Here is a 26,046-nt window from a genome sequence, read left to right on the forward strand (position 1 = left end):
TTTTTATGAGGCTACGATTACTATGATACCCAAACCACAGAAAGATATTACTAAGAAAGCGAATTACAGACCAATCTCACTCATGAACAATGATGCAAAAATACTCGATAAAATATTGGCAAATGAAATCCATCATCCACCATGATCAAGTTGGCTTCATCCTGGAGATGCAGGGATGGTTCAACATGTGAAAATCTGTCAAGGTAATCCACCATATAAACAAACTGAAAAATAAAAACCGCATGATCACCTCATTAGATGTCGAAAAAGCTTTCGACAAAATATAACAGCCCTTCATGACAAAGGTCTTGGAGACAGCAGGGATACAAGGGACATACCTAAACATAATTAAGGCAATATACAGCAAGCCAACAATCAACATCAAACTAAATGGAGAGAAACTCCCAGCGATTCCACTGAAATCAGGAAAGGAACAAGGTTGTCCACTCTCTGCATATCTATTCAATATAGTTCTTGAAGTCCTAGCTAGAGCAATAAAACACCAAAAGGAAATCAAGGGGATACAAATCGGAAAAGAAGAAGTCAAACTCTGTTTCCTGATAATATGATAGTTTACATAAGTCATCCCAATAATTCTGCCAAGGAACTTCTACAACTCATAAACACTTTCAGTAATGTAGTAGGATACAAGATTAACTCAAAAAAATCAGACAAGGGAGGAGGAAAAATGAGGTAGGAGGCAATAAAAGGAAAGTGTGGGAAGTGCAAAGAGAAAGGAGGAGAAGGGAAGAGGCAAGCATAGCGAAGTAGGAAGAAAAGGCAGTAGGGAAGAAGTGGGAATAATTTGGAGGGGAGGGGAGAACGGAGGCTGCAGGGAAGAGGGAATTGGACGAAGGAGGAGGGAAGGAAGAAATAGAAGAAATACAGGCAAAGGAGTGACTAAGGAGGAGGAAAGAGTATGGAGGAGGGGGTAAAGAGTGGTGGGTCTCCGTGCCATCTGCCAGCACACACATATCCCCGAGTCCCTGGGCTCCACCATCTTGTCCCAATTACCCCAGCAGGTCCCTGATGCCCTACCCCCTCTGCAGTATCACAGGGTCCCACAAACACAGGGGCCAGACCCACGTTTTTGTGTGAAGAGTCAACTATGTGCTCATGGGATGCTGAACAGCTCTATTCCTGGGGACTGGATGGTCACTTAACCACGGGCAAACACTATTGCTGTTCACAACATTCATTTATTAAAATTAATAATGTGAACTCTGTCCTTCTTAACTGCAGTTGGAGGGTGTGCTATGATTAGAATGCTTACAGTGTAGCACGGGAAGATGGGTCACAGGCAAATAAAAATGTAACAATTGAGTAGGCGTGGGAGGTTAAAAATGCTGTGGGTAAATAAACACCACACGCCTGATGAGGAGACTCCTAATGGAATCCAAGCAGTAGCTGGCCATGGGGCCTCCAGTCGAGTGCTTTGTCCTACATGTTAGTTATGGGACAGAGCAGCCCCACAGGCAGCAGAGGGTCCACTGCTGGTCTCAGGAGTCAGGGAGTTTAAGCTCAGGTCATATGCTGATATTGCCTCCATCAAGAGGCAGCTTGAGTGTGTGTTCCAGTGGATAAAGCTCCTTCCCACACTGAGTGCAGGCTCCCTGGAGAGAGATCTAAGCAGCATAGTGGCCAGAAAATTCACATGGAACATTTTCTTTAGAATTCTTAACATAAGCGTTTGCATTAAATGAGGCCCTCTACGTCTTACAGAAATGACTTGCAGAGGGTTTCCCAGGGCCCTCACCCTACAGCACCTTCACTGGACTCATGGCGATGGCTCTCCAGCTGTAGTGGGACCGGATGCTCTGCACTATCACCGCATTGACAACATGACCCACAAGAGGTATATAGCCCAGAGGGCATTTCAGTGAGTTCAGGGTGAAGAAGATGGAGTGATTGAGCAGTCCTTGTCGTCTGTGGATGCTAGTCACACGGGCCTGTCAGGAGAAAGTGTGGCAGTGAGCACCAGAAGCCTGAATCCCTGGGCAATCTCTGTCCTTCCACCCTCTGGCTCTAAACACTTGCTGACCCCACTGTGCCACCGTGTCCTGTCTGTTCTGCCTGCTACACTGCCAACACTGAGGTCCGTGTCACCCACCCCCTTCCCCAGATCCAACCTCACACCAATTAGAGAGGAGACTCTGTTGGTGGCTCAGTCCTGCTGGGGAGAGACCATGAGTTATTAATAGTCACCAGTGGCCATTAGCCCCTGCGGTTAATGTGGATAGGCCAAGGATTGATGGTAAAGGAAAACAACATGAAGTGGACTATTGCCACCTACACAACCCCGTCACTCTTCAAGCTCACGCTTTTCATCTGTACCTTTGTGGACACTCATTTGCAAGCTACTTGAACCACACCCCAGCCACAGTCCCATTTTGCATTCCCACCTTCCCAGCAATGCTCTCTGAACTGTTCATTTTTCTCCTGTTGTTTTTAGAATATCCCACCTATCAGTCCATGTGGCAAGCCCTGTGACTCGGGATTGAAGTATTGCATGTATGACCTCTGTTGTCTTTAGTTACTTCTTTACAAAGTCCTGCCATTTAAATAAATGGGTCAAAGAAACATTCTCCATATGTCCATAGTTCCCAACACACCCAACAGAGAGCTAGTCACAAATACCACCAAAGGAGGCTTTGAAACAAGCCAACAATATGGAATAGCCATTACCTCTTCCAGGTGCCTATGTTTTGTGGCCTTCAATGACTGTACTACGATCTTTGAGGATCCTTGCTCCACAGAATACTCAATGTCTAACCAGTCCCCTTCACACGGTGTAAAACCTAAGATAGCTAAGAGAAAATTGAGTTTAGAATTCTGCCAACTATCTCCAGTCTCAACTTTAGAAGACTTTGGATAAACATGGTTACATTTTAACGTCAGTCAAGTAAATTTCATTGCTACGTTGACTTTTAACACCATGATCAAGTGGGTAGGTACAGGTAGCTTAGAAATTTTCCAGCCAGAATGGAAACAGATAATTCTTTGTTGTTTGTTTGTTTTTTGATTGGTTTTTTTTTTTTTGAGATGGGGTTTCTCTGCCTTGACTGTCCTGGAACTCCCTTTGTAGATGAGACTGGTGAACTCGTAGAGTTCTGCCTGCCTCTGCTTCAAGAGTGCCACCACTGCTAGGCTCAGAAACTGATTGTTTCTAGACACTGGTTTTGCTCTATTCCCTTAGCTGAATCAAGTGGACAAATGGACAATGACATCACAGTCTGTTTCTTTGGGAACACTGGAGGATTCACTGCTTAATTGGTCACATCCAGAGTCTTCTCTTTGAGACAGGGCCTCACGTGTTCCAGACTATCTTCAAACTAATTCTCCCTTTCCCCCCTCTCTCTTTTGCTCCTTCCCTCTCTGTGTATTCTTCCTTTCTCTACTGCTTACCCATCCCTCTCTCCTTTCCACTCTCTCTTTTGCTTTTTACTTTTCTCTGTTGTATCCTCTCTCTATCCCTCTCCAACCTTATTTCTCCCCTCCCATCTCTCCTTTCCTCTACCCCCCTCTCTTGTGTACTATCTCCCTCCAATCACCCTCTCTCAGACTCCCTCCATCTCCCTTTCTTTCATTCACCTGCCCTCCCTGCTTCTATCTCTCTTCTTTACACTCTTTCTCTCTCCCCTTCTCTTCCTCCATCACCATCTCTGCTTTTCTTCTTCTTTATCTCCCCCCTTTCCTGTCACTCCTCTCCTTTCTTCCTCACTGTCTCTCTTCCTCCTTCCTTTACTCTCTCTCCCTCCTCTTGCATTCCCTCATTCTCTTTCATCCTCCATCCTTCTGTCTCCCCTGCCTGATTCCCTCTCTCCCTTATTCCTCTCCCACCTTCCTCCATCTTTCTCCCTCTCTTTACATCTCTCCCCCTCTTCTTCCCTCCATGCTTTCTCACTCTTTCCCTTTCTGCCTCTCTTCCTCTTTCTCCCTCTATCCTTCTCTTTTTCCTCCCCTTCCATGTCTCTCTCCTACCTCTCAGTTCACCTCTTTTTTCTCCCTTTATCCCTTCCTCCCTCACCTCTCCTACTCCCCTTCCTTCCTCCACTTTTTCCTCCTCCCTCCTTCCCTCTATCTCTCTTCCTCTTTGTCTCTCATTTTTCTCTCTTGCCCTGCTCTCATCCACTCTATGTTCTTCTGCCCCTACTTCTCCCTCCCACCCACTTCCTCTCTGTGGACTCCTCTCTTTGTCCCTGCATCCCCTCTTCCTATCTCTCTCCATCCCTGTCTCTCTTCCTCCCTCCATATCTCACCTCTCCCTCTATCTCTCTCCCTTAATCCCTCCTCTGTCCCTTCCTCTCTTTCTCTTCCCTCCATGCTTCTCTCTGTCTTTTTCTCCCTTCCTCTCTCACTTTTCTGTGTCGGTTTCTCTCATCTTTCTTCTTCACTCACTTCTCTGTGTCTATTTCTCTCATCTTTTTTTCCTTTCCCTGTCTCCCTCCCTCTCACTCCATCCATCTCTCCCTCTCTCATTTTGCCTCCTTTTCTCTCTACCCCCTTCTTCTCTACCTTTCTCTCTCATTCCCTCTCTCCCCATTTCCCTCTCTCTTCTTCTCTCTTTACCTCCTTTTCTGTCTCTCCATTTCTCCCATCCCCCTTTTTCCTGTATCCTCCTCTAACCCTTTCTCTTCCCTTCTCCCTACTTCCCTCCCTCCATGCTCTCTTTTCTTCTTTCTCTTTCCCACCCCCTCTTCCTGTCTCTCTCTACCTCTCTCCCATGACTCTTCCCCTCACCCTCTCCCTTTATCTCTCTATTTCTCTCTCTTCTCTACTTCTCCCCCTCTACCTCCATTTTCCCCCTTTGTCTCCTTCCTCTCTACCTCCCCCTCTCATTCCCTCCATCCCTATCTCCCTTCTCTCTCCCTTTCTCTTCCTCCATCTATCTCCCCCAATCTCTTCTCTCCCCTGCCTCCTTCACTTTCTACCTCCCTCTTTCCTCTATCACTTTCTCCCTTTCTTTTCTTACTCCCTCATCTCCCTCTCCTTACATCCCTACCTCTCTCCTCTCTTCTTCCCTCTGTCCCTTCCTCTCTGTCTTTCTCTTTCTGTCTCCCTCTCTCAGTCCCTCTCTGTATATGCCTCTCACTATTTCTCCTGTCTACACTTCTTTCTTCTCTCCCCCTTTCTTTCTCTCTCCTCTCATTCTGCCTCCTCCTCTCTTGTTTTCTTCCTTCTCTTTTTGTATCCATCACCATATATGTCTCTCTGCCTCTCTGCCTCTATCACCCCTCTCCACATATACCCAGGAGTGTCAAGAACCAGACTCAGGTTTTCCGCTGGGGAAGTATGTGCTCTTAACCCCCTGCTCCATCTTTCTGGCCACAACAGGTCTTGGTGTTTTAAAAATACTTTCTCTGTGGCTCACAGCCACCTAAAGCTCAGAGGGGATCTGATACTCTTCTGAACTCTGTAGGCAACTGTATTCATGTACACAGACCAAAACACACACACACAGAAAATCTAAAATTAAATAAGCCTTAAAAGTATAAAGCTTTTTATGCATTTGTAATAGTTTTGTTATCAGAGTTACATACTCACCTGAGTGAAAAATGTGTCCATGTTTTATCTCTGCATTCAACTAAATGAGCACCTAGTGAATGGCAGTGTAAGTGTTTACAAACATTACCTGTTCGTACCTGCATTGCACTTGACTTTTGGTGGCCAAGATTCACCACAAATGACGAAGAGCCCCTGAACTCATCAGAGTCTGCTGCAGCCAAACCAATGTCTGCACTAAAACTCAAAATGTTAAATGCAACAGAGCTTTAAAATGAAAACTGAACCTTTAGAAATGCTGTCCAGGTAGAAGTAGTATTCATCAGCTACGTGGATGATGTCTTTCTTCACATCGGAAACACATGCAGATAATACTTGGATCTTGGAGTATGGTTCTGTAAGCTTATCATCTTCTAAGAAAACACATACCTACAAGATGAGGAAGGAAGCAGCAATAAAAACATGATCAGAAATCAAAATGGAAACCTGTATGTATAAACCACTGCCCGTGGAAGGACTGAGCTAGGAAAGGCCAAGAGGGAATGGAAGATTCCATATTTAAGACGTTTTCCTTTGTTGTAAACAGCTTGGCTCATTGGGAAACCTTTCTCCACTGGGCTCTTTCCATCTGTCAACACCAACTCCATGGTTATTTCCCTCAAATTGACTTTCCTAAAGAAGTTAAGTACCAGGCATTGATCTGTTCACTAGCACCCCGGTAGTCCCCAGGCTGACGATCCATTGCCCCACAGACCTGTCTGTGCCCAGATGCCAAAAAAACTTCATAGCCATAGTGTCCAATGAACCTACCCAAAAGCCTTATGTTCAGGACCCATTATCACCATTCCAATTCCCTTAACAGAACAGGGAATGCGAACAGATTCAGTGGTTCATGGGACCACAGAGACAGTCTTTCAGTTCAGCAGAGGCACAAGTGGTACTCCACTTTGTGGGAAGGCACAAAGTGAATTCTCTTTATGTGTGTGCACGTAGCTGAATCCAGTCTTGCTAAATGTTCAGATGTAACTAAACTGTGATAGGAAAAAGGACTGTAATACATGGGTGAATTAGGAAGCAGTGCAAGACTCTCTGTATATTCTTACTGAACATGTGGACAAGAAGAGCTACACTGAACACTGAATGTCAAAAGTTCAAAAGGTGGCAACGTCACAATGACCCAGGAAACCTTATATGTTCCTTTTCTTAAGAGCCCCAAATTGCTTGCTATGCAAACAGTAACAATATGCCTGATTGATAAGTGGCTGACAGAGAACAAAAATAGAGGCATTCTCCTGAAGACTTCCACCAGCTCCCAAGAAAATTTCCAGGCTGCTTTTCCCTTCTAAGACTTGCAAGGCTTTGGATGTCCGGGACCCTTTCTTGCACATACTGAGAAATGGGCAGCCTGGTACTAGGAGGATCAATTCGTGCAGCAATGTTAGTTAGTAGATGATGCGGGAGTGTCATATATCAATCTGTTGATTTCATTGGTTAATCAATAAAGAAACTGCTTGGCCTGATAGGTTAGAACATAGGTGGGTGGAGTAAACAGAACAGAATGCTGGGAGGAAGAGGAAGTGAGGGCAGACGCCATGCCCTCCTCTCCAGGGCAGACATGATGAAGATCCAGCCCAAGATGGATGTACACTAGAATCTTCCTGGTAAGACACCACCTCGTGGTGCTACACAGATTATTAGAGATGGGTTAATCAAGATATAAGAGTTAGCCAGTAAGAGGATAGAGCTAATGGGCTAAGCAGTGTTTAAATGAATACAATTTGTGTGTTGTTATTTCGGGGCATAGGCTAGCCAGGCTGCCAGAAGCTGGGTGGCAGGAACGCAGCCCACATCTCCTACTACAAACAGACGATTTTATTATATCTATTCTGTGCTATAGTTTCATAACTCTATGAGCCTTAAAACTCATGAATCTCACACCCCAGATGGCAGATCCCAGTGGGTTGTCAGTGTTAACTGAGTAAGTGTTTTCTGAAAAAGGAACACACACTTCACTTGAGATAGCCCTCCACTTTTGTAAATGCATCCATGAAAACACAAATTTTACCTGAGAAAGCAATGTGGCAAGATGGTGCTGTGTCTAATGCTTATCACTGTTGAGCCTTCTGTGGGTGGGTATGGTGGCACGTACATCATGACCCACTGGCTCAGGAGGACGAGGACACAGGGGCAGTAGAGTGATACCCTCCACCGCCCCTTGCTTGATCTCTCTCTCTCTCTCTCTCTCTCTCTCTCTCTCTCTCTCTCTCTCACACACACACACACACACAGAGAGAGAGAGAGAGAGAGAGAGAGAGAGAGAGAGAGAGAGAGAGAGAGAGAGACAAAGAAGAATCTCCACCTACAGCGGACATTGTATTTCATGCCAAGCACTATATAAGCACTGGAGAGGTAAGTTCCAAAGACAATGACAAGGCTGAAAGACCCATAAGAAAAGTCTTCCCAAACCTATGCAAAGCTTACTTCAGTTGCTTTCAAGTCATGTGATAGTGGGTCTTCCTCCACAAAGGCAAGGACTTTATCTCCAATTTGCACAGACAAATGGCCGATCACAACACCAGTGCTGAAGAAGATACAGTCCTCGATCCAACCATAATCATCCTCACAGCTAGTTACAATACCCTTTACAATCTTGGTATTGGGTTCATCTGTGAATGGGAACATGGCAAGAGCCATGAATTAATCTGAGAAGCAATAACCTAAAATTCCTCCCCAGCGATGATATGGTACACAAACAAGTCCTTCTGCTAACAGGGTGCTTCTGGTGTGAGGAGCCCATGCAAGGAACTGGAAGCAAATGGGGACCTCTGTGGGATTCTGGAGGCAGAAGATACAGGTTCAAATCCTGACATGCCATGATTTGCACAGGAGGACCCTGGTTAAGGGCATGAGTTGGGACCCAGATAGCCTTGGTTATAACCACTGTGTCCTTAACTGATGGTCTGTGTAGCCCCAAGTACACTTCATGTCCTCTCTGCCGATGTTAGGAAATTATGTCTCCTGATTTCTGTGGAGCACATTATCAGGCAAAAAAATGTCAACCCCAACTATTGTGAGTGTCCTGTACACCTTAGGATTCAAGGTCTGTGCGTGGACACTGTTTCAAGTACAACAATTACTGTAAAGTGTTGTCTAATACAGTGAGGGACAGCTATGGATTTTACAGAATCAACAAAAACAGGCCTATGGGCACAAGTCTGTAAAGAATGACAGAGAAGAATCAAAAGTTCAAGGCTTTCCTAAGCCACAAATTAAGCCCCCCTGGCCACCTTGCAACACGGTGAGTCCTTGAGTCAAAATTCCAATGTGAGGAAAGGACCGTGTGTTCTGCCCAGGTGTGCAGTGACTGCCTACCACATGGGGACTTTAGGTTCCACTGCCAGCGCTACATCCAGATAATGCAGGGAATGGATTTGCTTTCATGAGGTCAAGGCTCACACCATGGCCCTAGACAGGCCCGAGACTCAGTCATTATGCAGCTTAGTTGGCATCAAACTTCTGACGCTCTTGCCGTTCCAGAAAAAAAATGCTGTAGGATTGGCATGGCAACTGGGGCTTCTGTTGAAGGATCGCTCATGAATATTAACTGCATGCCCGGCTAATCGAAACACCAGACCAGGTTGGAATGACTTAACAGCTTGGACACCGTCCACCCCAGCAAACCTTAAAGTGCCCTAGGTTCCCACCCACCCACAGGCCTTCTTGCTCACTAAAAGTGAGATTCGAGTTGCAGGGAACAAAGTGAGCATCATTCAATCATGCCCCCTGTTCTCCCAGGCTTCGCAAAGAACTGGGACTGACTCCCTTCTTGCCTCAAATACTGGCAGGGATGGGAGAGGATCCAAGACGGATGCTGAATTGCACTCAAATGTGGGTACTTTCCTGATCTCAGAAGTATGAGAAAGGTTCTAAGGAACTTTTGTGTTCCAGCTAGTGTCAGTAGGTCAAAATTCTTCCCCATTGGCCCACCAAGTGAATTTAACAAGGGGACACCGACCCACTGTAGACAGGTGCAGGCCTCTATGATCTTTTGTACCCTGTGCTAACAGCTAAGGACAACCTCTCTGAGGTGTCTCCTGCAGTAAAGTCTATGGCACTGTGTGTCTGGGGACTACCTTCCAGTTGTGTCCGGTCTCTTCTGACAGATTCAATCTTCCACTGAAATAAGTACACTACACCACGCAACAGCCTGAATAACCGCCCAATGCCACAGTAGGAACAGCCACTGCAATAGCAGCATGAATGCCTGGACATCGTGACCCCGATGTGGTCACCTCGTGATCTTCTGCCTCACTCATGGGAGACAGTGCCAGATGGCGACTGGGCAGCCCCCAGGGCAGTGAGGCTCCTCCTACCACCCCAGCAGCTCTGCAGGAGGTGTTCCACAGCCTCTCCTGAGGAGCTGGTAACCAGTGGGCATTGTTCCACCCACCAACCAATGAGAGCGCGCTCCATGCACTCACAGTGCCCCACTGGCCAATGGCAGGCGCTGAGAGAACCATGAATCTCTTGTGCCTTTTTCCCCAAGCCATAGGACGATCATGGAAACGCATTGCCCGGTGAAGCCTGGGCTATTCAAAGAATGGTTGGAAAGATATTGTTTCAATGTTTCCTGAGAAAACTAAGTTCCGGCTTAGGCGCTAGAACACAAAGGTGTCCCTGGGTGTAGAAGAGAAGTTCAATGTGCACTCAACAGAAAGACGGGCGACTAAGTGGTTAGACAGCGTTTAACAGCAACTGTGGTGACGGCTGTAGTAGTGGGGTTCGTGCTATTAAGCCACAGTTTAGGAACCTAGTGTTCTCGAAGGGGTGTGGCTCCTGGAAGTATTTCACTTCGGAGTCCCGCAGGATGCCTGGGTTAGGGGTTCTGAGCCATGTTCAACACCCGCCATCTCTGCTCAGCTCCTCTGATGGAAACCAGTCATGCATTATCACAGAAGCCCTAATTTTCGCTGCTCCCACCCGGTCAGGGTCAGCCTTAGTATGCGAAAATTCTATGTAAGCATTACCTTTCCTCATTTGTTTAGCAAGTCCCTGTGGGCCGCAGATGCATCTCTATCATGAAATTAGGGAATAAATAGGCAATTGCCTTCATTGTGGCTTAATTTTCTTGGAGCCTGAGGAAATCAGAACCGACCCAAAGGGTGACATGAAGAAGTAAATGCCCACAGTGGAAAGTCCTCAACAAGAAAGCTGACACAAAAGTGCCCTTTGAAAATGAGGTTTACTCTAACAACGGGACTTCAAGGGTGCACCTGAGCCTCGTGATGGAGGAGAGTTTTAGAGAGAAGAAAGAGCAGTACATGGAGAGTGATGTGTGAAGGGGAGGCCTTCTCTTTAAATTCCAGACGTTGGTTCATTAAGAGTGAGAATAAGATTATTTTTACTTAACAGCTAATATCCATTTACAAGTGAGCACATGCCATGTTTGTCTTTCTGAGTCCGGGTTACCTCACTCAGGATGATTTTTTTTTCTAGATCCATCCATTTTCCTGCAAATTTCAAGATGCCATTGCTTTTTACAGCTGAGTAATACCCTGTTGTGTAAATGTACCACATTTTCTTTATCTGCTCTTCAGTTGAGGGGTATCTAGGTTGTTCCAGGTTCTGGCTGTTAAGAATAATGCTGCTATGCACACAGCTCAGCAAGTGTCCTTGTGGTAAGATTGATTATCCTTTGGGTATATTCTCAAGAGTGGTTTAGCTGGGTCTTGTGGTAGAGTGATTCTTCTCAGTTTTCTGAGAAGCTGCCACACTGCCTTCCAAAGTAGCTGTACAAATTGGCACTCACACCACAAATGGAGGCTTGCTCCTCTTGGTCCCCATCCTCTTCAGCCTGAGCTGTCACTTGGGTTTTCTACCTTAGCTATCCTGATAGGTATAAATTGGAATCTGAAGGTCATTTTGATTTGCATTTCGTTGATGGCTGAGGTCATTAAACATTAATTGTTTAATTAAGTGTTTCTCAGCCATTTGGTATTAGCTGTAAAGTGAAGGGTAAGCATGCTACAAACCACAGACCCAGAGAGGCTGAATGAGAAGAAAAGCTCGAGGGGGGAAATGTATGAAACTCCCTGGGAAGGGGAATAGAATGTATTTCCTGGTTGTCCGGGCCATGCGGGCATGGGACCAGGACGGATCAGGTGGGAGGATGGAGGGAGATGGTACTGAGAGAGACAACTGGAACTGGGGAGCATTTTGGGTGTGAGATTGACACCTACTGCAATGGAAACCCCAGGAATCTCCTAGGGCAATACTGGGGAAGAGTCCTTGTAATGGGGAAATGGAACCTGAACTGGCCTTCTTCTGGAGCCAGGCAAGGCTTCCAGTGGAACAATTAGGACCCCAACCTAGCTACACAGGGCACCAGACGGACAGGGCCCCAGCACATCCCTCAGACACCAACACAATCCCAGATGGTGGCTCAGAACCCAGGAATCTGCATGGGCTGTGGCAACAAGAGCCTCAGAAATCAACACAAATCCTGACTGCTAGAGGGACACAGAACTTCTGGGAGTGGCCAACTTGAGACCCATGGCACATGAGGTAGCCCACCTGTTCCACTCCCTGGAGGGGCAGGAATCAGAGGTGGTTTAGCCCAGAGACCTAGGATAGAAACAAACATGACCGGCGAGAGAGAGAGAGAGAGAGAGAGAGAGAGAGAGAGAGAGAGAGAGAAGAAGAAGAAGGAGGAGGAGGAGGAGGAGGAGGAGGAGGAGGAGGAGGAGGAGGAGGAGGAGGAGAGGGAGGGAGGGAGGGAGGGAGGGAGGGAGGGAGGGAGAGACAGAGAGAGAGAGAGAGAGAGAGAGAGAGAGAGAGAGAGAGGGAGCGAGGGAGGGAGGGAGGAGGAGGAGGAGGAGGAGGATGGAGGGAGGGAGGGAGAGAGGGAGAGAGAGAGACAGAGAGAGAGAGAGACAGACAGACAGACAGACAGAGAGACAGAGACAGAGAGAGACAGACAGACAGAGAGAGAGAGAGAGAGAGAGGGAGGGAGGGAGAGGAGAGAGGAGAGAGAGGTGTCAATGAAATGGCTGCTGTACTCAGACTGAAGCCTGGCATAATCATCATCAGAGAGGCTTCATTCAGCAACTATGGAAACAGATGCAGAGGTACACAGCCAAGTCCTGGGCCAAGTCAGAAATCCTACGGGAGAGGAAGGACTGTAGGAGTCAGACGCCTCAAGGACAACAAAAGAAAAGGCCCCAGGATCAACTAATCTCTGCTCATAGGGGCTCCCAGAGACTGAACCCACAACCAGGGAGCCAGCATGGGGCTGATGATGTAGGCACTCTGCCTATGTTATGGCTGTGTAGCTTGATGTTATTGTAGGACTCCTAACAGTGGGAACTGGGGCTGTTTCTGACTCTTTGGGCTGCTTCTGGGACCCTTTCCCTCCTACTGGGTTGCCTCACCCAGCCTTAATTATGAGGGGAATGTGCCTAGGCTTGTTGTAACTTGATATGCCACCTTTGGCTGACATCCCTGAGATCCCTGTCATTTTCTGAAGGGAAACAGGAGGAGGAGTGGATCTGGACAGAGGGGATGGGGCAAGTGGGAGGAGGGGAGAGAGGGGAAAGTGCAGGCAAGATGTAAGATATGAGAGGAGACATTAAACTAAAAGAAAGAGCGAGAATAAGCTGGACATGGCGGCAAACGCCTTTTGTTCTGGCATTCGCAAAGACAGAACAGGAAGATCTCTATGAGTTTGACACCAGTGTGGTCTACATACTGAACTCCAGGCTAGCCAAGCCTATATTGTGGGATACTGTCTCGGAAATCAGAGAAAAAGGCTCAAAGTTAGAAGGAACTGGGGAGAGCAAGAGAGATGGCAGGGGAGGGGGCAGCCAGAGGAACCCTTCATCCTCCAGGGTTCCATCTCCAGACTGAATCCACTAGCAGTCTCTGGGAGGAAGCTCAGACTAGTTGCTAGAAAAAACTAAGGTCTGACCTTATAAGCATTTAACAGTGGCAAGAAAGTACTGAATCATGTGATTTAGTTCAGCGTTGCTATGCGACAGGAATATGGGGAAATCAGGTGCCGTGTGTTGACAGCTCTCAAGTCTCATGACATGTTGCTTTTTTCTTTTAATTTAACACAATTTCTTTACTGAATCTTTGGTAATTTAACATCACGCCCCCCAATTGTGCTCATCTCCTAGTCCCTCCACGTCGACCCTTCCTTCCTGCTGGAGCCCCTCACATTGAGTTGCAAATGCTCATTGCAACCAGTCACTGGTCTGCTTCAAGGGCTCTGGTTTCTGGAACACCATCATCACTGGATGATTGCTGAAACTCCTCTGGGATCTCTTGACTGCCCCGAGTCATGGAGATATTGCTATTATCATTCCACAGGACCAGTCCCTTCACAAGCTGCAGCTTGTGCTAGATGGGGGCAGCTGTAGGGTGGGCCGACCCATGGACCAGCTGTGGGCCTGGGTGGTAGTTCAGCTGGTCAGCCCAGGTCATCAGGCCACCCCCTCAGGCGAGGGGTGGAGCCAGCTCCCCTATGCTCATGCCATCAAGGTCAGCTCACAGGTGGTGACAGGTGGGGCCATCTCTCCTGAGTGGGGATGCAGCGTTTCCATGAGGGCTGTGGCCAGTTCTCTTACTGCAACAGCCAGGAAGGAGTAGGGACAGCTATCCCAGGGCCAGAAAAGGGCAGAGCTGGCTCAGCATGGCCCTCTGATTCCATGAAGCAAGGTTCGCATGGCCCCTGAGGTCACCCGGGTTACAGACATCAACACAGACCCCAGTGTGATCCTGGATGACATCCTGGCTCCAGGTGGCAGGGCAGGCTACTCAGATCAGGATGGCTCTGGTGGCTGCATGCCCCCACCCCCAACACCAACAAGGCCACATGGCCCTGATCCTGGACTTCCATGTAGCCTTTGGTGACAACGCAGGCCCTGGCTATGGCAAGACCACAGACTTAGACACCCAGACATGGTCCTTGCCAGCATCTGGGTCTGGATGTCACCATGGCCCCCCCGGATCATGAGACCTCAGTATCAGCGTGGTCCTTGGACACTAACTTGGTCCCAGATCTTGGGCATCCACGTGGTCATAGACTGTAACAGGCAGCTCTGATATCCCTGGCTGCAATAGGATCCTGGAACCAGACATGTTCCTCAGTGGCAGCTCAGGTCTGGAAGCCACCATGACTCCAGATGGCTGTACAGGTCACCCAGACAGACAGGGCCCAGGCAACAGCACATCCCTCAGACACCAACACGACCCCAGTTGGTGGCTCAGACCCAGGAATCCGCATGTGCTCTGCGGCAACAGGAGCCTCGGACATCAACATAAATCCTGACTGCTAGAGGGACACAGACCCAGACACGGGCCTCAGCAGCAGCCCGGGCCCACATGACACCATGACACTGGATAGAAGTACATGCCACTTAGATCTGTATGGCACGGGGTTCAGCGTGGCCCATGGGTACCAATAAGGTAATCAGACCCCAGGCAACCACATGGTTGCAACAGGAGGCACAGGCGGTGACTCAGCCCCCAGCTACTGAACACCCATGGATCCAGACATGGCCCTAGGCAGTAGCTTGAATTTGGATGACACCATGGCCCCAAGTGGCAGTACGGGCCACCAAGATCAGCATGGCTGCCGTGGCAGAATGTCTGTTGGACACCTACTTGGCCACTGATGGCAACCCCAGACCCTGGGCATCCTTGTGACCTTTAGTGGTATCATGGAACATATTGCTTGCTAACTCGGTGGCAGACAGAGCTGCGGGGAGGTGTGGCCTGACTTAACCTATGGGTCCAGGCTGAAAAGTGGTGGTCCATAGTCTAATAAAGACCCTGAGGGCATCTTTCACTGGGTGTGATTGCCCATTAGAACTCGAGGGTCTCTCTACCCATCACACCTGAATGCCTAGCACAGACACTATCTGAACACTGTCACTTTTGACTCTTCTTCTCGCACATCTGCTGAGGACATGGCTCTGGATTTTCCGGCTGCCTAGTGAGTTTCAGAATATCATTTTGTGGTCATGTTGGGAAATGTTAAGATCACTCCCAACTTTTATCCCAGACAACGTTGTCTCTTTCCCCTTGGCCCATAGACATGCTCCTGAACAACAGTCAAGTGAAAAGGGTGTAAAAACCCTCCGTGTGGTGGCAGAACCCACAAATGGAGGAAGGGGAGATAAACTGTCCGGAAGGTTCAAGTCACGTGAGCAGTCGCTTGGACCAAGTGGGCCAAAACACAGAGGCCATGAGTACACACATCAGGAAGACTCTGCCGCACGGTTAAGCACGAACCAGAATGTCTTTTGTCTCTGCCTTCATTTTCCCCCTCTCAACTTTACTTTGGGTCACTTGTTTACTTTTGCAGAGATATGTTTTTCACTCAGGGAGTATCTATCCTGGAATCTGTGATGTCTGATCTGTGTCATTCCTGTATAAGGTTGAAGGCAGAGCTGAGTCACTGTCCTCAGGCTCCAGTCACCTTGAAGGGCAGACAAAGGAAGGCTTTCATGCAGGACAGTCTCACCCACCGTGTGAACAACTAGTAATGACGGAGAGTCTGCACCCTGCCACGGACCATTTTACAGGAATCGCGTTGGACCTCTCTGGTGAGATTAGGATGGTCATGCTTTCTCCTAGATCTGGGCTTATGCTTACGGTCCCTCTGCTTCATGCACCAGACCGCCTCACATACCCCTGTCATGTTGATAGTGGCACACACACCAGGCTCTCATTCAGGCCAGAGAAGAGGCAGGCTGGCCACCTCCTTGACCTCTGTCCCCAGGAGCCTACTTGGATCTCAGGGCCTCTCCAAATTCTACACAGAAGTCCCTAGGGCCCTGACATGGAACTGACCCAAGAAGTGCCACCACACCGTTCTCAGAAGGATCAGGGAAGGTGACCACGGGCACACCCACTCTCCCTGGTCAGAAGGAGCTGTCTGTATCTACCTAGGGCGCCATTCTCCCCCTAAGCTCAAGCCACACAGAAACCAGCAGTAGGCCACTGACGGAGCTTCCCCCTCCCCTATATGATGCAATCCCTGTCATTTCACCTCAATACCAGTCATTCTCAGGAATGCTCCATGCCCCAGGACACCCTGAACTGAGGCTTACGTCCTCTTCTGGTGACACTCCACCAGTGACCCCAAGGCAGGACCCGCACACGGATCCCTCAGGGGCCCACTTAAGGGAGCCATTCGGGGGGGGCACACATTCAGAGAGGGTACTGAGGGCTGTGAGAAGGGCTGGTGTGCAGGCCTGGGGCCTCAGGAGTCCCCTCAGGAAGTGGTGAGTGTGATAGGAAGAATGCCTGCCTCCGGGGAGAGTGTCATTAGAAGAAGCAGACAGGCCACAAGAGCAGAACTGTGTACAAAGACCACTGGCCAGGCCTTCTCAAGTCGCACATGGTAAGAAGAGATGTCAGGACAGGGAGCACAAGGACCCCAGTGGGTGCACTACAAGTCAGGGCTAGAAGGCTATCCATGCCAGTGCTGAGGTGTGCACCATGCAAAATTTCCAGCTCTTCCCAAGCAAGCTCCAAGGCCCTTCTCATCATTGTGAAAACAGTCTCACTAAGAAGGAACCCCCAACCCTCACTGCAGCCATGTCTTTGCAGTTCCCAGACTTTGTCCTGCTGCCCTGAATTCTGGAACTAGGCAGTTCCCAGAGCCGAGCAAGGGCATGAGAGCACCAAGGCCGGCTGGGGACTCCTGCCCACAAGCTGTGGGAACATGGTTGGGATCTCCCTGAGCACTCTTCCTGGGTCTCCCTGTCTTCACCATAGGATGAGGACACAGTCGTACATACACCAGAAGCCACCTCACAGCCCCTGATTATGCTTAAACCCACAGACTCCTTGGTCTCCCCACTCTGAGGTGCTGGTCATTAACCAAAAATGAACTGAAGAGGTTCTTGTGTCCTCTTGAGTTCTAAACAAACCCAAATCAAAGAGTGATTAGACAACACAGTGAGGGACGTTAAGTCTCAGGTGTTCATTTACCAGGGGGTGTCCAGATGAACCAGGAATGCTTGGAGAAAGACATGCCCATTTGTCGACCAGGTACCAACCTTTAGACCAACCTGCAGTGTGGGATGGACAAGCTTTGGGGAGGAAACCCGGGGCAGCATGAACTTCTCTGTTTTGTAATGAGCTGGGTGATCTCGGGGCTCCGTGGGCTTCACTTCCGGGGTCTATGAGTTGGTGCACACTTGCAAATAACCGTTCTCTGGGTTTTCGTGGCTCTGGGAAGAAACTACTATGAGCAATGATTGAGAAAATGGACAGATGAATTCTGAGCTCTCAGGGCTCAAACCCAGGTGTTTCTACCACCTTGCTGCCTGTGAAAGTTCTTAGGAGGCCGTCTTCCCTTGCCTCTACTGCCATCTGGTGGCTGTAGCTGTGTTCTGCATCTGGCATCACAGGATCTTCCCACTTCTGTGACTCTGAATTTGCTACTCTTTCCCCACAGCTTTCAGTTTTTATGCAAAAATATTTATATGCATTTGATTGGGCTTGCCCGCAGAGACCAGAGAAGGGTATCAGAAGTCCTGGAGATGCAGTCACAGGATTCCAAATCTTAATTTGTTATATGTGATTCAACACTTTTTTAGAAAAATTGATTTACTTACCCTGTATGTAAATTGAGTCCAACTCTTCTTTAGGAAAATAGATTCTTTTTAAAAATAATAGCACACATTTGAGAAGCCTACATCTTAACTTATGGGAGCAGCTACAAGACTGTCAGCCGCATTTACTAAGGTTAAAAATATGTTCCATGTAACTTCACTACCGTCTTAGTTAAGTTGACCAGTGGTAGAGAAAAACTAAGGCAGCAGTAATAAAACTTCTTAGCCTACAGAGCCTTCTGCTTATCTTCCCACCTCCTTTGTAGACTAAGGAGAAGACAATAGGTCTCCAAAATATCTTTATGACGATGGATTTTTACCACTAAATATAATCCAAGTTTATAAATTGCTAAGGTTATAAAGGTGTGCTCAAATAACAAAACTCGACTTAGATACATATGTCTAACTACTTGTGTCTTGGTAAACTCTGTTCTACAACAGGCTACTATGTGTTAGGTAAAAATTAACATGGAGTGGTTTGGAGGGAAGGGAAGGGAAGCGAGAGAAGGAGAGGGAGAGGGAACTAGGATTGGTATGTAAAATAAAAAAGATGTTTTAAAAATAAAAAAAGAATATATTTGGTAAATGATATACATTTGATACATGGGTTTTATAAGCTCCCTGGTTTCGTCAGTTGATAGAAACTGACTTAAAGATAGACATGCAGCCACTTTGACTTTGTTAACTTTGCTCAGCATTAGATATTTGGGAAAAAGAGAGTACAAAAGAAACATCTGTTTCCCTAAACAATAGTTGAATTCAGGTTACATATACAGTAAGTACTTGTATTTTCAAATTAAGAGTTGAGTCACATATAGTGAATTCAGATTTCACCTGTTATTACAAGTTTGGAGTTGATGTCTTTGTTGCAGGTTTATAATTTTGTAAACCATATTCAGCCAGTATACCAATCCGGAGACAGAGTTATAGCATAATCTTCAGAGACTAATCTTTTAGAGCAGGGCCCATAGAAATAATAGCCATGAAAGACTTTCAAGAGTGGGAAGTGGAGAGACTTAGAGATAAGAGACCTTTGGAAGGAGAGGGCCGATCAAGGTTTCAAACGAGAGACTTGGGGATTGTTTGTGTGGCAGCAGAGGTTGTTCCATCCGAGAGAATTTGAAAATTGGACATGCCCGTCATTGAGCTTTGTTCTGTACTGAGACAGACCTGCTTGAAGGAAGACAGCAAAGCCTCGATGAATTGATGTCCCTGGGGAAACAAAGGGAACTCTTGAGGGAGGGGTTTCCTATGAGCGCCAAGAGGGAGCTGAGAGACAGCATAAGTGGTCCAGCCTGGCTTAGAGGAATTGTGTCACTGCACGAAGGAGCTGAGGAGAGGGATCAGGACAGAGAAGAGGCAGCAAGCAAGGAAGGATCACAGGGGGTGACAGGTTTTGCTCCCAGAAAGCAGGAGAGAGAAGGCAAGGAAGGAGCTGAGCTGAGGTGGTTAGTGTCCTTGTGACAAGATTTCAGACTGAAGAGACTTGTCAAAGAAAAATGTCCTAGTTGGGATGTGGAGGCACACAACTTTAATCCCAGCACTTGTAAGGCAGAGGAAGGCAGATCTCTGTGAGTTCGAGGCTAGTATGATATACAAAGAACTTGATACAGGACAGGTTCCAAACTACAGAGAAACCCAGTCTCGGAAGAAAAAGAAGAAGGAGGAGGAGGAAGAGGAGGAGGAAGAAAAAGAGAAGGAGGAAGAGGAAGAGAAGGAGGAGAAGAAAGAGAGGAAGGAGGAAGGAGGAAAAGGAGGAGGAGAAAGAGGAGGAGGAGGAGGAGGAGGAGAAAGAAGAGGAGGAGGAGGAGGAGGAGGAGGAGGAGGAGGAGGAGGAGGAGGAGGAGGAGGAGGAGGAGGAGAGAAAACTGGCCCAAATCCCAGAGAAAAGGCATCCTTCTTGATGTGAATGGGGCATGATAGAAGTGAGGAGGCTTCCTGGCACACTGGGGAGGGGAGGACTTTGGAGTAATCAACTCAGGCAGCTCCGTGCTGGACACACTTATCCAGTGGAGGAGAGCAAAGGCCTGCTGAAGTTTGTTGGAAAGGGCAAGGCTTTAGTAACTGTCTTTAGTAGCACAGAGAGATGTGTTCCTGGGGAGGACATAGCAGAGATACCCAGGCGTTGTAGCAGACCCCACAGGACGCTATAGCAGGACCCTATGAAGGGCATAGCAGAGATACCCAGGCTATGTAGCAGGCCCCACAGGACGCTGTAGCAGGCCCCTATGGAGGGTATAGCAAAGATACCCATGCTGTGTAGCAGGCCCCACAAAACACTGTAGCAGGCCCCTCAGGACCCGGTAGCAGGCCATACAGGACGCTGTAGCAGGCCCCATGGGAGGCTGTAGCAGGCCCCACAGGTCGCTGTAGCAGTCCCCTGTGGAAGGCATAGCAGAGAAACCAAGGCTTTTTAGCAGGCCACACAAGACCCTCTAGCAGGCCCATCAGAACACTGTAGCAGTCCCCTGTGGAGTGCATAGCAGAGATACCCAGGCTGTGTAGCAGTTCCCACAGGACCCTTTAGCAGGCCCAAAGGTCTGTAGCAAGACCAACAGGACCCTTGTAGCAGTCCCCATAGGACAATGTAGCAGGCCCCTGTGGAGGGCATAGCAGAGATACCCATGCAGTGTAGCAGGCACCATAGGACACTGTAGCAGAACCCTATGGAGGGTGTGGCAGAGATACCCAGGCTGTGTAGCAGGCACCAGAGGACACTGTAGCAGAACCCTATGGAGGGTGTGGCAGAGATACCCAGGCTGTGTAGCAGGCCCCACAGGAATCTGTAGCAAGCCCTTATGGAGGGTATAGGAAAGATACCCATGTTGTGTAGCAGGCCCCATAGGACACTGTAGCAGACACAGTGGGTCACTGTAGCAGGCCCCTCAGGACCCAGTAGCCTGCCATACAGGACGCTGTGGCAGGCCCAACAGGATGCTGTAGCAGGCACCACAGGACGCTATAGAAGGCTCCTGGGGAGGACATAGCAGAGATACCCAGGCTATGTAGCAGGCCCCACAGGACCCGGTAGCAGGCCATACAGGACGCTGTAGCAGGCCCCACGGGAGGCTGTAATAGGCCCCACAGGTCACTGTAGCAGTCCCCCGTGGAGGGCATAGCAGAGAAACCAAGGCTTTTTAGCAGGCCACACAAGATCCTCTAGCAGGCCCCTCAGGACGCTGTAGAAGGCCCCTGTGTAGGGCATAGCAGAGATACCCAGGCTGTGTAGCAGACCCCACAGGACCCTGTAGGAGACCCACAGAACCCTGTAGCAGGCCACAGAGAACGCTGTAGCAGGACTCTGGAGAGGGTATAGGAGAGATACCCAGGCTGTGTAGCAGGCCCCACAAGACGCTGTAGCAGGCCCCTGTGGAGGGCACAGCAGAGATACCCAGGCTGTGTAGCAGGCCCCACAGGACGCTATAGAGGGCCCCACAGGACGCTGTAGCAGGCTGCTGGAGAGAGCGTAGCAGTACCCGAAGGAGGGCATAGCAGAGAAACCAAGGCTTTTTAGCAGGCCACACAAGACCATGTACAGGGCCCCTCAGGAAGCTGTAGCAAGTCCCTATGTAGGGCATAGCAGAGATACACAGGCTGTGTAGCAGGCCCCATAGGACTCTGTAGCAGACACCACGGGTCACTGTAGCAGGCCCCTCAGGACCCGGTAGCAGGCCATATAGGACGCTGTAGCAGGCCCCACAGGACACTGTAGCAGTCCCCTGTGGAGGGCATAGCACAGATACCCAGGCTGTGTAGCAGACCACACAAGACCCTCTAGCAGGCCCATCAGGATGCTGTAGAATGCCCCTGTGGAGTGCATAGCAGAGATACCCAGGCTGTGTAGCAGGCCCCATAGGATGCTGTAGCAAGCAGCTGTGGAGGGCATAGGAGAGACACCCAGGCGGTGTAGCAGGCCACACAGAACCCTGTAGCAGGCCCCACAGGACCTTTTAGCAGGCCCAAAGGTCTATAACAAGACCAACAGGACCCTTGTAGCAGTCCCCACAGGAAACTGTAGCAGGCCCCTGTGGAGGGTATAGGAGAGATACCCATGCAGTGTAGAAGGCACCATAGGACACTGTAGCAGGACCCTGTGGAGGGCATAGCAGAGATACCCAGGCTGTGTAGCAGGTTCCACAAGATCCTATAGCAGGCCCCACAGGATGCTGTAGCAGGCCCGTATGGAGGGCATAGCAGAGATACCCAGGCTGTGTAGCAGGGCCCACTAGATCCTGTAGCAGGCCCCTATATAGGGTATAGCAGAGATACCTAGGCTGTGTAGCAGGCCCCTATGGAGGGCATAGCAGAGATACCCAGGCTGTGTAGCAGGGCCCACTAGATCCTGTAGCATGCCCCTATATAGGGTATAGCAGAGATACCCAGGCTGTGTAGCAGACCCTACAGGACGCTGTAGCAGGCCCCATAAGACACTGGAGCGGGTCCCTCGGAACCCTTAGCAGGCCCACAGAACTGTGTAGCAGGCCCCATGGGACGCTGTTGCAGGCCCCATAGAAGCGTTTGAAGGCTCCAAGCACCTGACAAGCACTCATAGCATAGACAAGGAGAGGAATAGATAGAGCACATGGAGGGAGGAGTAGCTGATGAGGAATAGATAGAGCACATGGAGGGAGGAGTAGCTGATGAGGCCGACTCTAGGATTTGGGATCAAATTTGGTGGCTGGCAGGAGCCAGCACAAACAAATGATCCCTATGTACCTTAGGAGAGTCAGATCAGAAGCTTGGCTCAAAGAGGCTGGGTTCCTTTGAGGAAAACGCTTTTAGGCCAATCACGTGGCTTCACCACCAGATTGAAAAAGAAAAGAAATAAAAGGAGGACATGCACTGCTCCTAGGTTTTGGTGGAAGGGAAAGTTTATTGTCGAGAAGATCCAGAGCACAGCAGAGGCATCTGTGGGCATCCCGAGTGGACAGGACCAGCACAGAGCCCAGCCCTGTGAGGACAGAGAGGAGTGCAGAGCCAGGAGACCAAGAGGCCAAATGGGGAAAAAACAAAAGTCTGACGTGGCCAAAATGGCTGTGTTATACGGGGAAGAGCACCCCAGAGAAGGGCAGCCAGCTCAGTCCCTGGTCTAAAGGTTAGGCTATGGGGCTGGATATGCCAGCCATGAGGACCTGTAAGAGGTAGGTGAGGACTGAGGTATGATGGCCTTTTCCTCCCTCCTAGGCCTTCTAACCTTATTTTGTTTACTGCTTTATTTTCTACTAGAAACAGGGAAATGTGTGCACTGAACAGCTAGCTCCCAAGCGATGTTCACATCCTAGGGTCTGGGAAGGAAAACACAGCATCTGGCTAGGAAAGGGCTGTGAATATGTGCAGGACAATCCTTAATTGCTCTCCTACTCTCCAGTGATATGAAACTGCACCATCACCAAAAGATGCCAGGAATCCAGTACCTTCCCAGACTGTCTGACTCTTCCTCATTAGTACCTAGGTAAGCCAAGTTCCTGTCTCTGTGCTTTAGGCCCCTACTGTTCCCAAGCTTAAGAACAACTTCACAAGCAGTCGCCTGAGGCTGCCCAGAAACACGCCTGCGTAGTGGTGACCACCAAGGTTCCCCCTCCCTCTCCAGCCAGCCTCTCACGCTCCGCATTCAGGCAGGGCCCCGCCCACTGCCACCCTCCTCCAGGGCCCGCCTCCGCACGCAAGCACTTCCGGTGACGCCTTGGCACTGACAACCTGTGAGCTCAGCAGCCCCTGCAAAGCCCAGCGGACCCCGCCGAGAGCCCAGCGACTCTGCATAGGGTCTGGCCACCCCGCGACGAGCATAGCGGAGCAGGGGCAGCGCCATGGACCGCCGCAAGCTGCTGTTGCCGAAGCGCTCCAAATCCTGGGCCAACCGCCGTCGCAAGCGTCAGCCTAACCCCATCCCGTTTCCCGAGCTCTTTGATGGCAACACCGAACGCCTCCCGGATTTCATCGTGCAGACGGGCTCCTACATGTTGGTGGACGACAAGGTCTTCGACACCGACGAGCTCAAGGTGACGTTCCTCATCACCCGCCTCAAGGGCCCGGCCCTGAAATGGGTGATCCCTTACATCGAGCAGGACAGCCCCCTGCTCAGCGATTACAATGGCTTCCTGGCCGAGATGAAGCGGGTGTTTGGATGGGAGGAGTCCGATGACCTCGATGATTCCACCTCGGAGGAGGAGGACCAGTGATGGGTGCTCCGGGAGGGTGGGCTGCTGCCGCCCACCTCGCTGCAGCCAGGGTCGCCTGGCCGGGGGCGGCCTCCCATCGCGCCCCTTCCTGCCCGCGTCCCGAGATCTCGCATGCGCGCCCCTGTCCCCTCTTGTGTCCTCCCTGCCTTTGTTCCAAGAATAGCTCTCTAGGCTCCTGCTGCTGCCCCTGTCGGGCCTGGCTCTGGAGAGCATGATGCCTCCCAGGGCTGACAGCCCAGCCCCTCCCAGGCACGTTTGGACACTGTCCAGGGCTCCAGCTGCAAGATGGACTCCTGTCACATAATGGACAGATCACCCGCCGCCGGACGCTGTCCACTGCCTCCTGCCTGGTGGACAGCCTGCACCCATCCGCCCACGAGGCCAGCCCGGCCGCTGCCCCTTCACGTCCCTGCCCCCACCATCTGTGGAAGGACCACTGCCCTTAACTGATCTGGACTCATCTCACTGGGAGGTACCTGAGCTTCCCACAGCCCTGGACATTAATTCACCTTGAGCGGGACCCATTCTCCCCCTGCTCCCAGAGACCTCTTGTCTCTCCTTTGTCACATGGACCAGTTCGTTTTCCCGAGAATCAATCCAGTTTTCTTTCTGAATTCGCAGCTGTCTCTCTGGAGTGTGTGCCTTTGTTCAACACAATAATCCCTGTGCTCTTTCCAGCTCCTCTGTTCTACTTGTACAAAAGCCTCTTCCTTGCTTTCAATAAACGTCAGATGCTGTTTCAAAAGAAAGCGAGTCTTCCTTGGTATAGCATCTAAAGGTCCCCACCCCCACCCTCCCAGCCCTGCAGATGTGCGCACACGTGATCCCTTTCTTGTTCAAGAGGTGTGCAAGGCCTGCTGCTGATTCTTCCCAAATACTGCAGAGGTTCGATTCTGGGGGTAGCCAGGCAGTGGGACCCTTCCTGACAGCCCAGTGTGCAGTCCCCCATGGTGGACATTTACATTCTTCCGCAGCTGAGCCTAATCTAGTTTTCCCCATGGCAGGGTACAATGTCATAAAGGTGCCTTTTGATGAAATGGTTCCGTAGGACCCACAGAGAATAATAGCTAATTTCTAAATGAAGAAACCAAAAAAAGAGCAAGATCTTGAAATTCTTTAACCCGTCATTCAGGGATCCAACAGAATTGGACTGGTGCTTCAGTGAAACCCTGGTCGTGTATGCTATCTCCTTCCACAGGCAGTGAAGAACTGCGTTCCTACGTGTGCTTGCTCATTTGGGTCCAGGTCTTACTGATGACGTCTGTGGTAATACAAGGCCCATTCCTCTGGTGGGGAGGGGAAAGTACTGTTAATGTTTCTTTGCTAATTCCTTTTATGTGTCATGTTAAAATGTGTCTACTACCTCTCATATTACTAGGAATATATCCCAATATTAAGTATCCTAGTAAAACAAGATAATCATTAAGTCAATTTTCAGTATATAAACACACTGCAAGCTGGGCAATGAAGGTGCTTCCTTTTTATCTTGGTCCTCGGGAAGCAGAAGGAGACAGATCTCTGTGAGTTCAGGCCAGCATGGCATACAAACAGTTTCCAGGACAGCCAGAGCGTTTACACAGAAAACAGATTTAGAAACCCTGCCTGTCTGGAAAAAACAAAAGAGCCAAACAAACCAACCCAAAACACGGTGCTTCTTTCTAACATGCTTGGTGATTTCCTGAGCATACACCAAGGAGCAGTCTGATAGGTTTGAACCTATCTTCATTTGAGCAGGT

At 49.4% G+C, this 26,046-nt stretch overlaps 2 protein-coding genes and 1 long non-coding RNA gene across 3 annotated transcripts in view; 1 reads left to right on the plus strand and 2 right to left on the minus strand.

The window, feature by feature from the left end:
• The window catches only part of LOC142841026 (uncharacterized), a 43,638-nt gene extending 32,650 nt beyond the window's left edge, over positions 1–10,988 (plus strand). The window contains exon 3 of the long non-coding RNA XR_012909002.1: positions 10,637–10,988. This is a non-coding gene — a long non-coding RNA (uncharacterized LOC142841026). The remainder of the gene's footprint in view (positions 1–10,636) is intronic.
• The window catches only part of LOC142840721 (small integral membrane protein 10-like protein 2A), a 228,756-nt gene that overhangs the window by 104,812 nt on the left and 97,898 nt on the right, over positions 1–26,046 (minus strand). The window lies entirely within an intron of this gene.
• LOC142841539 (cancer/testis antigen 55-like) lies at positions 1,758–10,063 on the minus strand. Its single transcript, XM_075958491.1, has 6 exons — positions 9,984–10,063; positions 9,636–9,805; positions 7,984–8,168; positions 5,790–5,931; positions 2,686–2,807; positions 1,758–1,949 (listed from the first exon to the last, which is right to left on the minus strand). The coding sequence occupies exons 1-6, from the start codon at positions 10,061–10,063 to the stop codon at positions 1,758–1,760; spliced, it is 891 nt and encodes a 296-aa protein (XP_075814606.1).

This window comes from Microtus pennsylvanicus, chromosome X, assembly GCF_037038515.1.
Source record: "Microtus pennsylvanicus isolate mMicPen1 chromosome X, mMicPen1.hap1, whole genome shotgun sequence".
NCBI classification, from domain to species: Eukaryota; Metazoa; Chordata; class Mammalia; order Rodentia; family Cricetidae; genus Microtus; species Microtus pennsylvanicus.

Bases quoted from the DNA above. Each gene is read 5' to 3' on its own strand.
- LOC142841539 (XM_075958491.1), bottom strand. From the start codon at position 10,063: ATGATCGTCCTATGGCTTGGGGAAAAAGGCACAAGAGATTCATGGTTC. The intron at 9,806-9,983 runs GTGAGTGCATGG...TGAGTGAGGCAG, and splicing joins CCATTGGCCAGTGGGGCACT to AAGATCACGAGGTGACCACA. The intron at 5,932-7,983 runs GTAAGCTTTGCA...CTCATCTTGTAG, and splicing joins ATGACTTGAAAGCAACTGAA to GTATGTGTTTTCTTAGAAGA.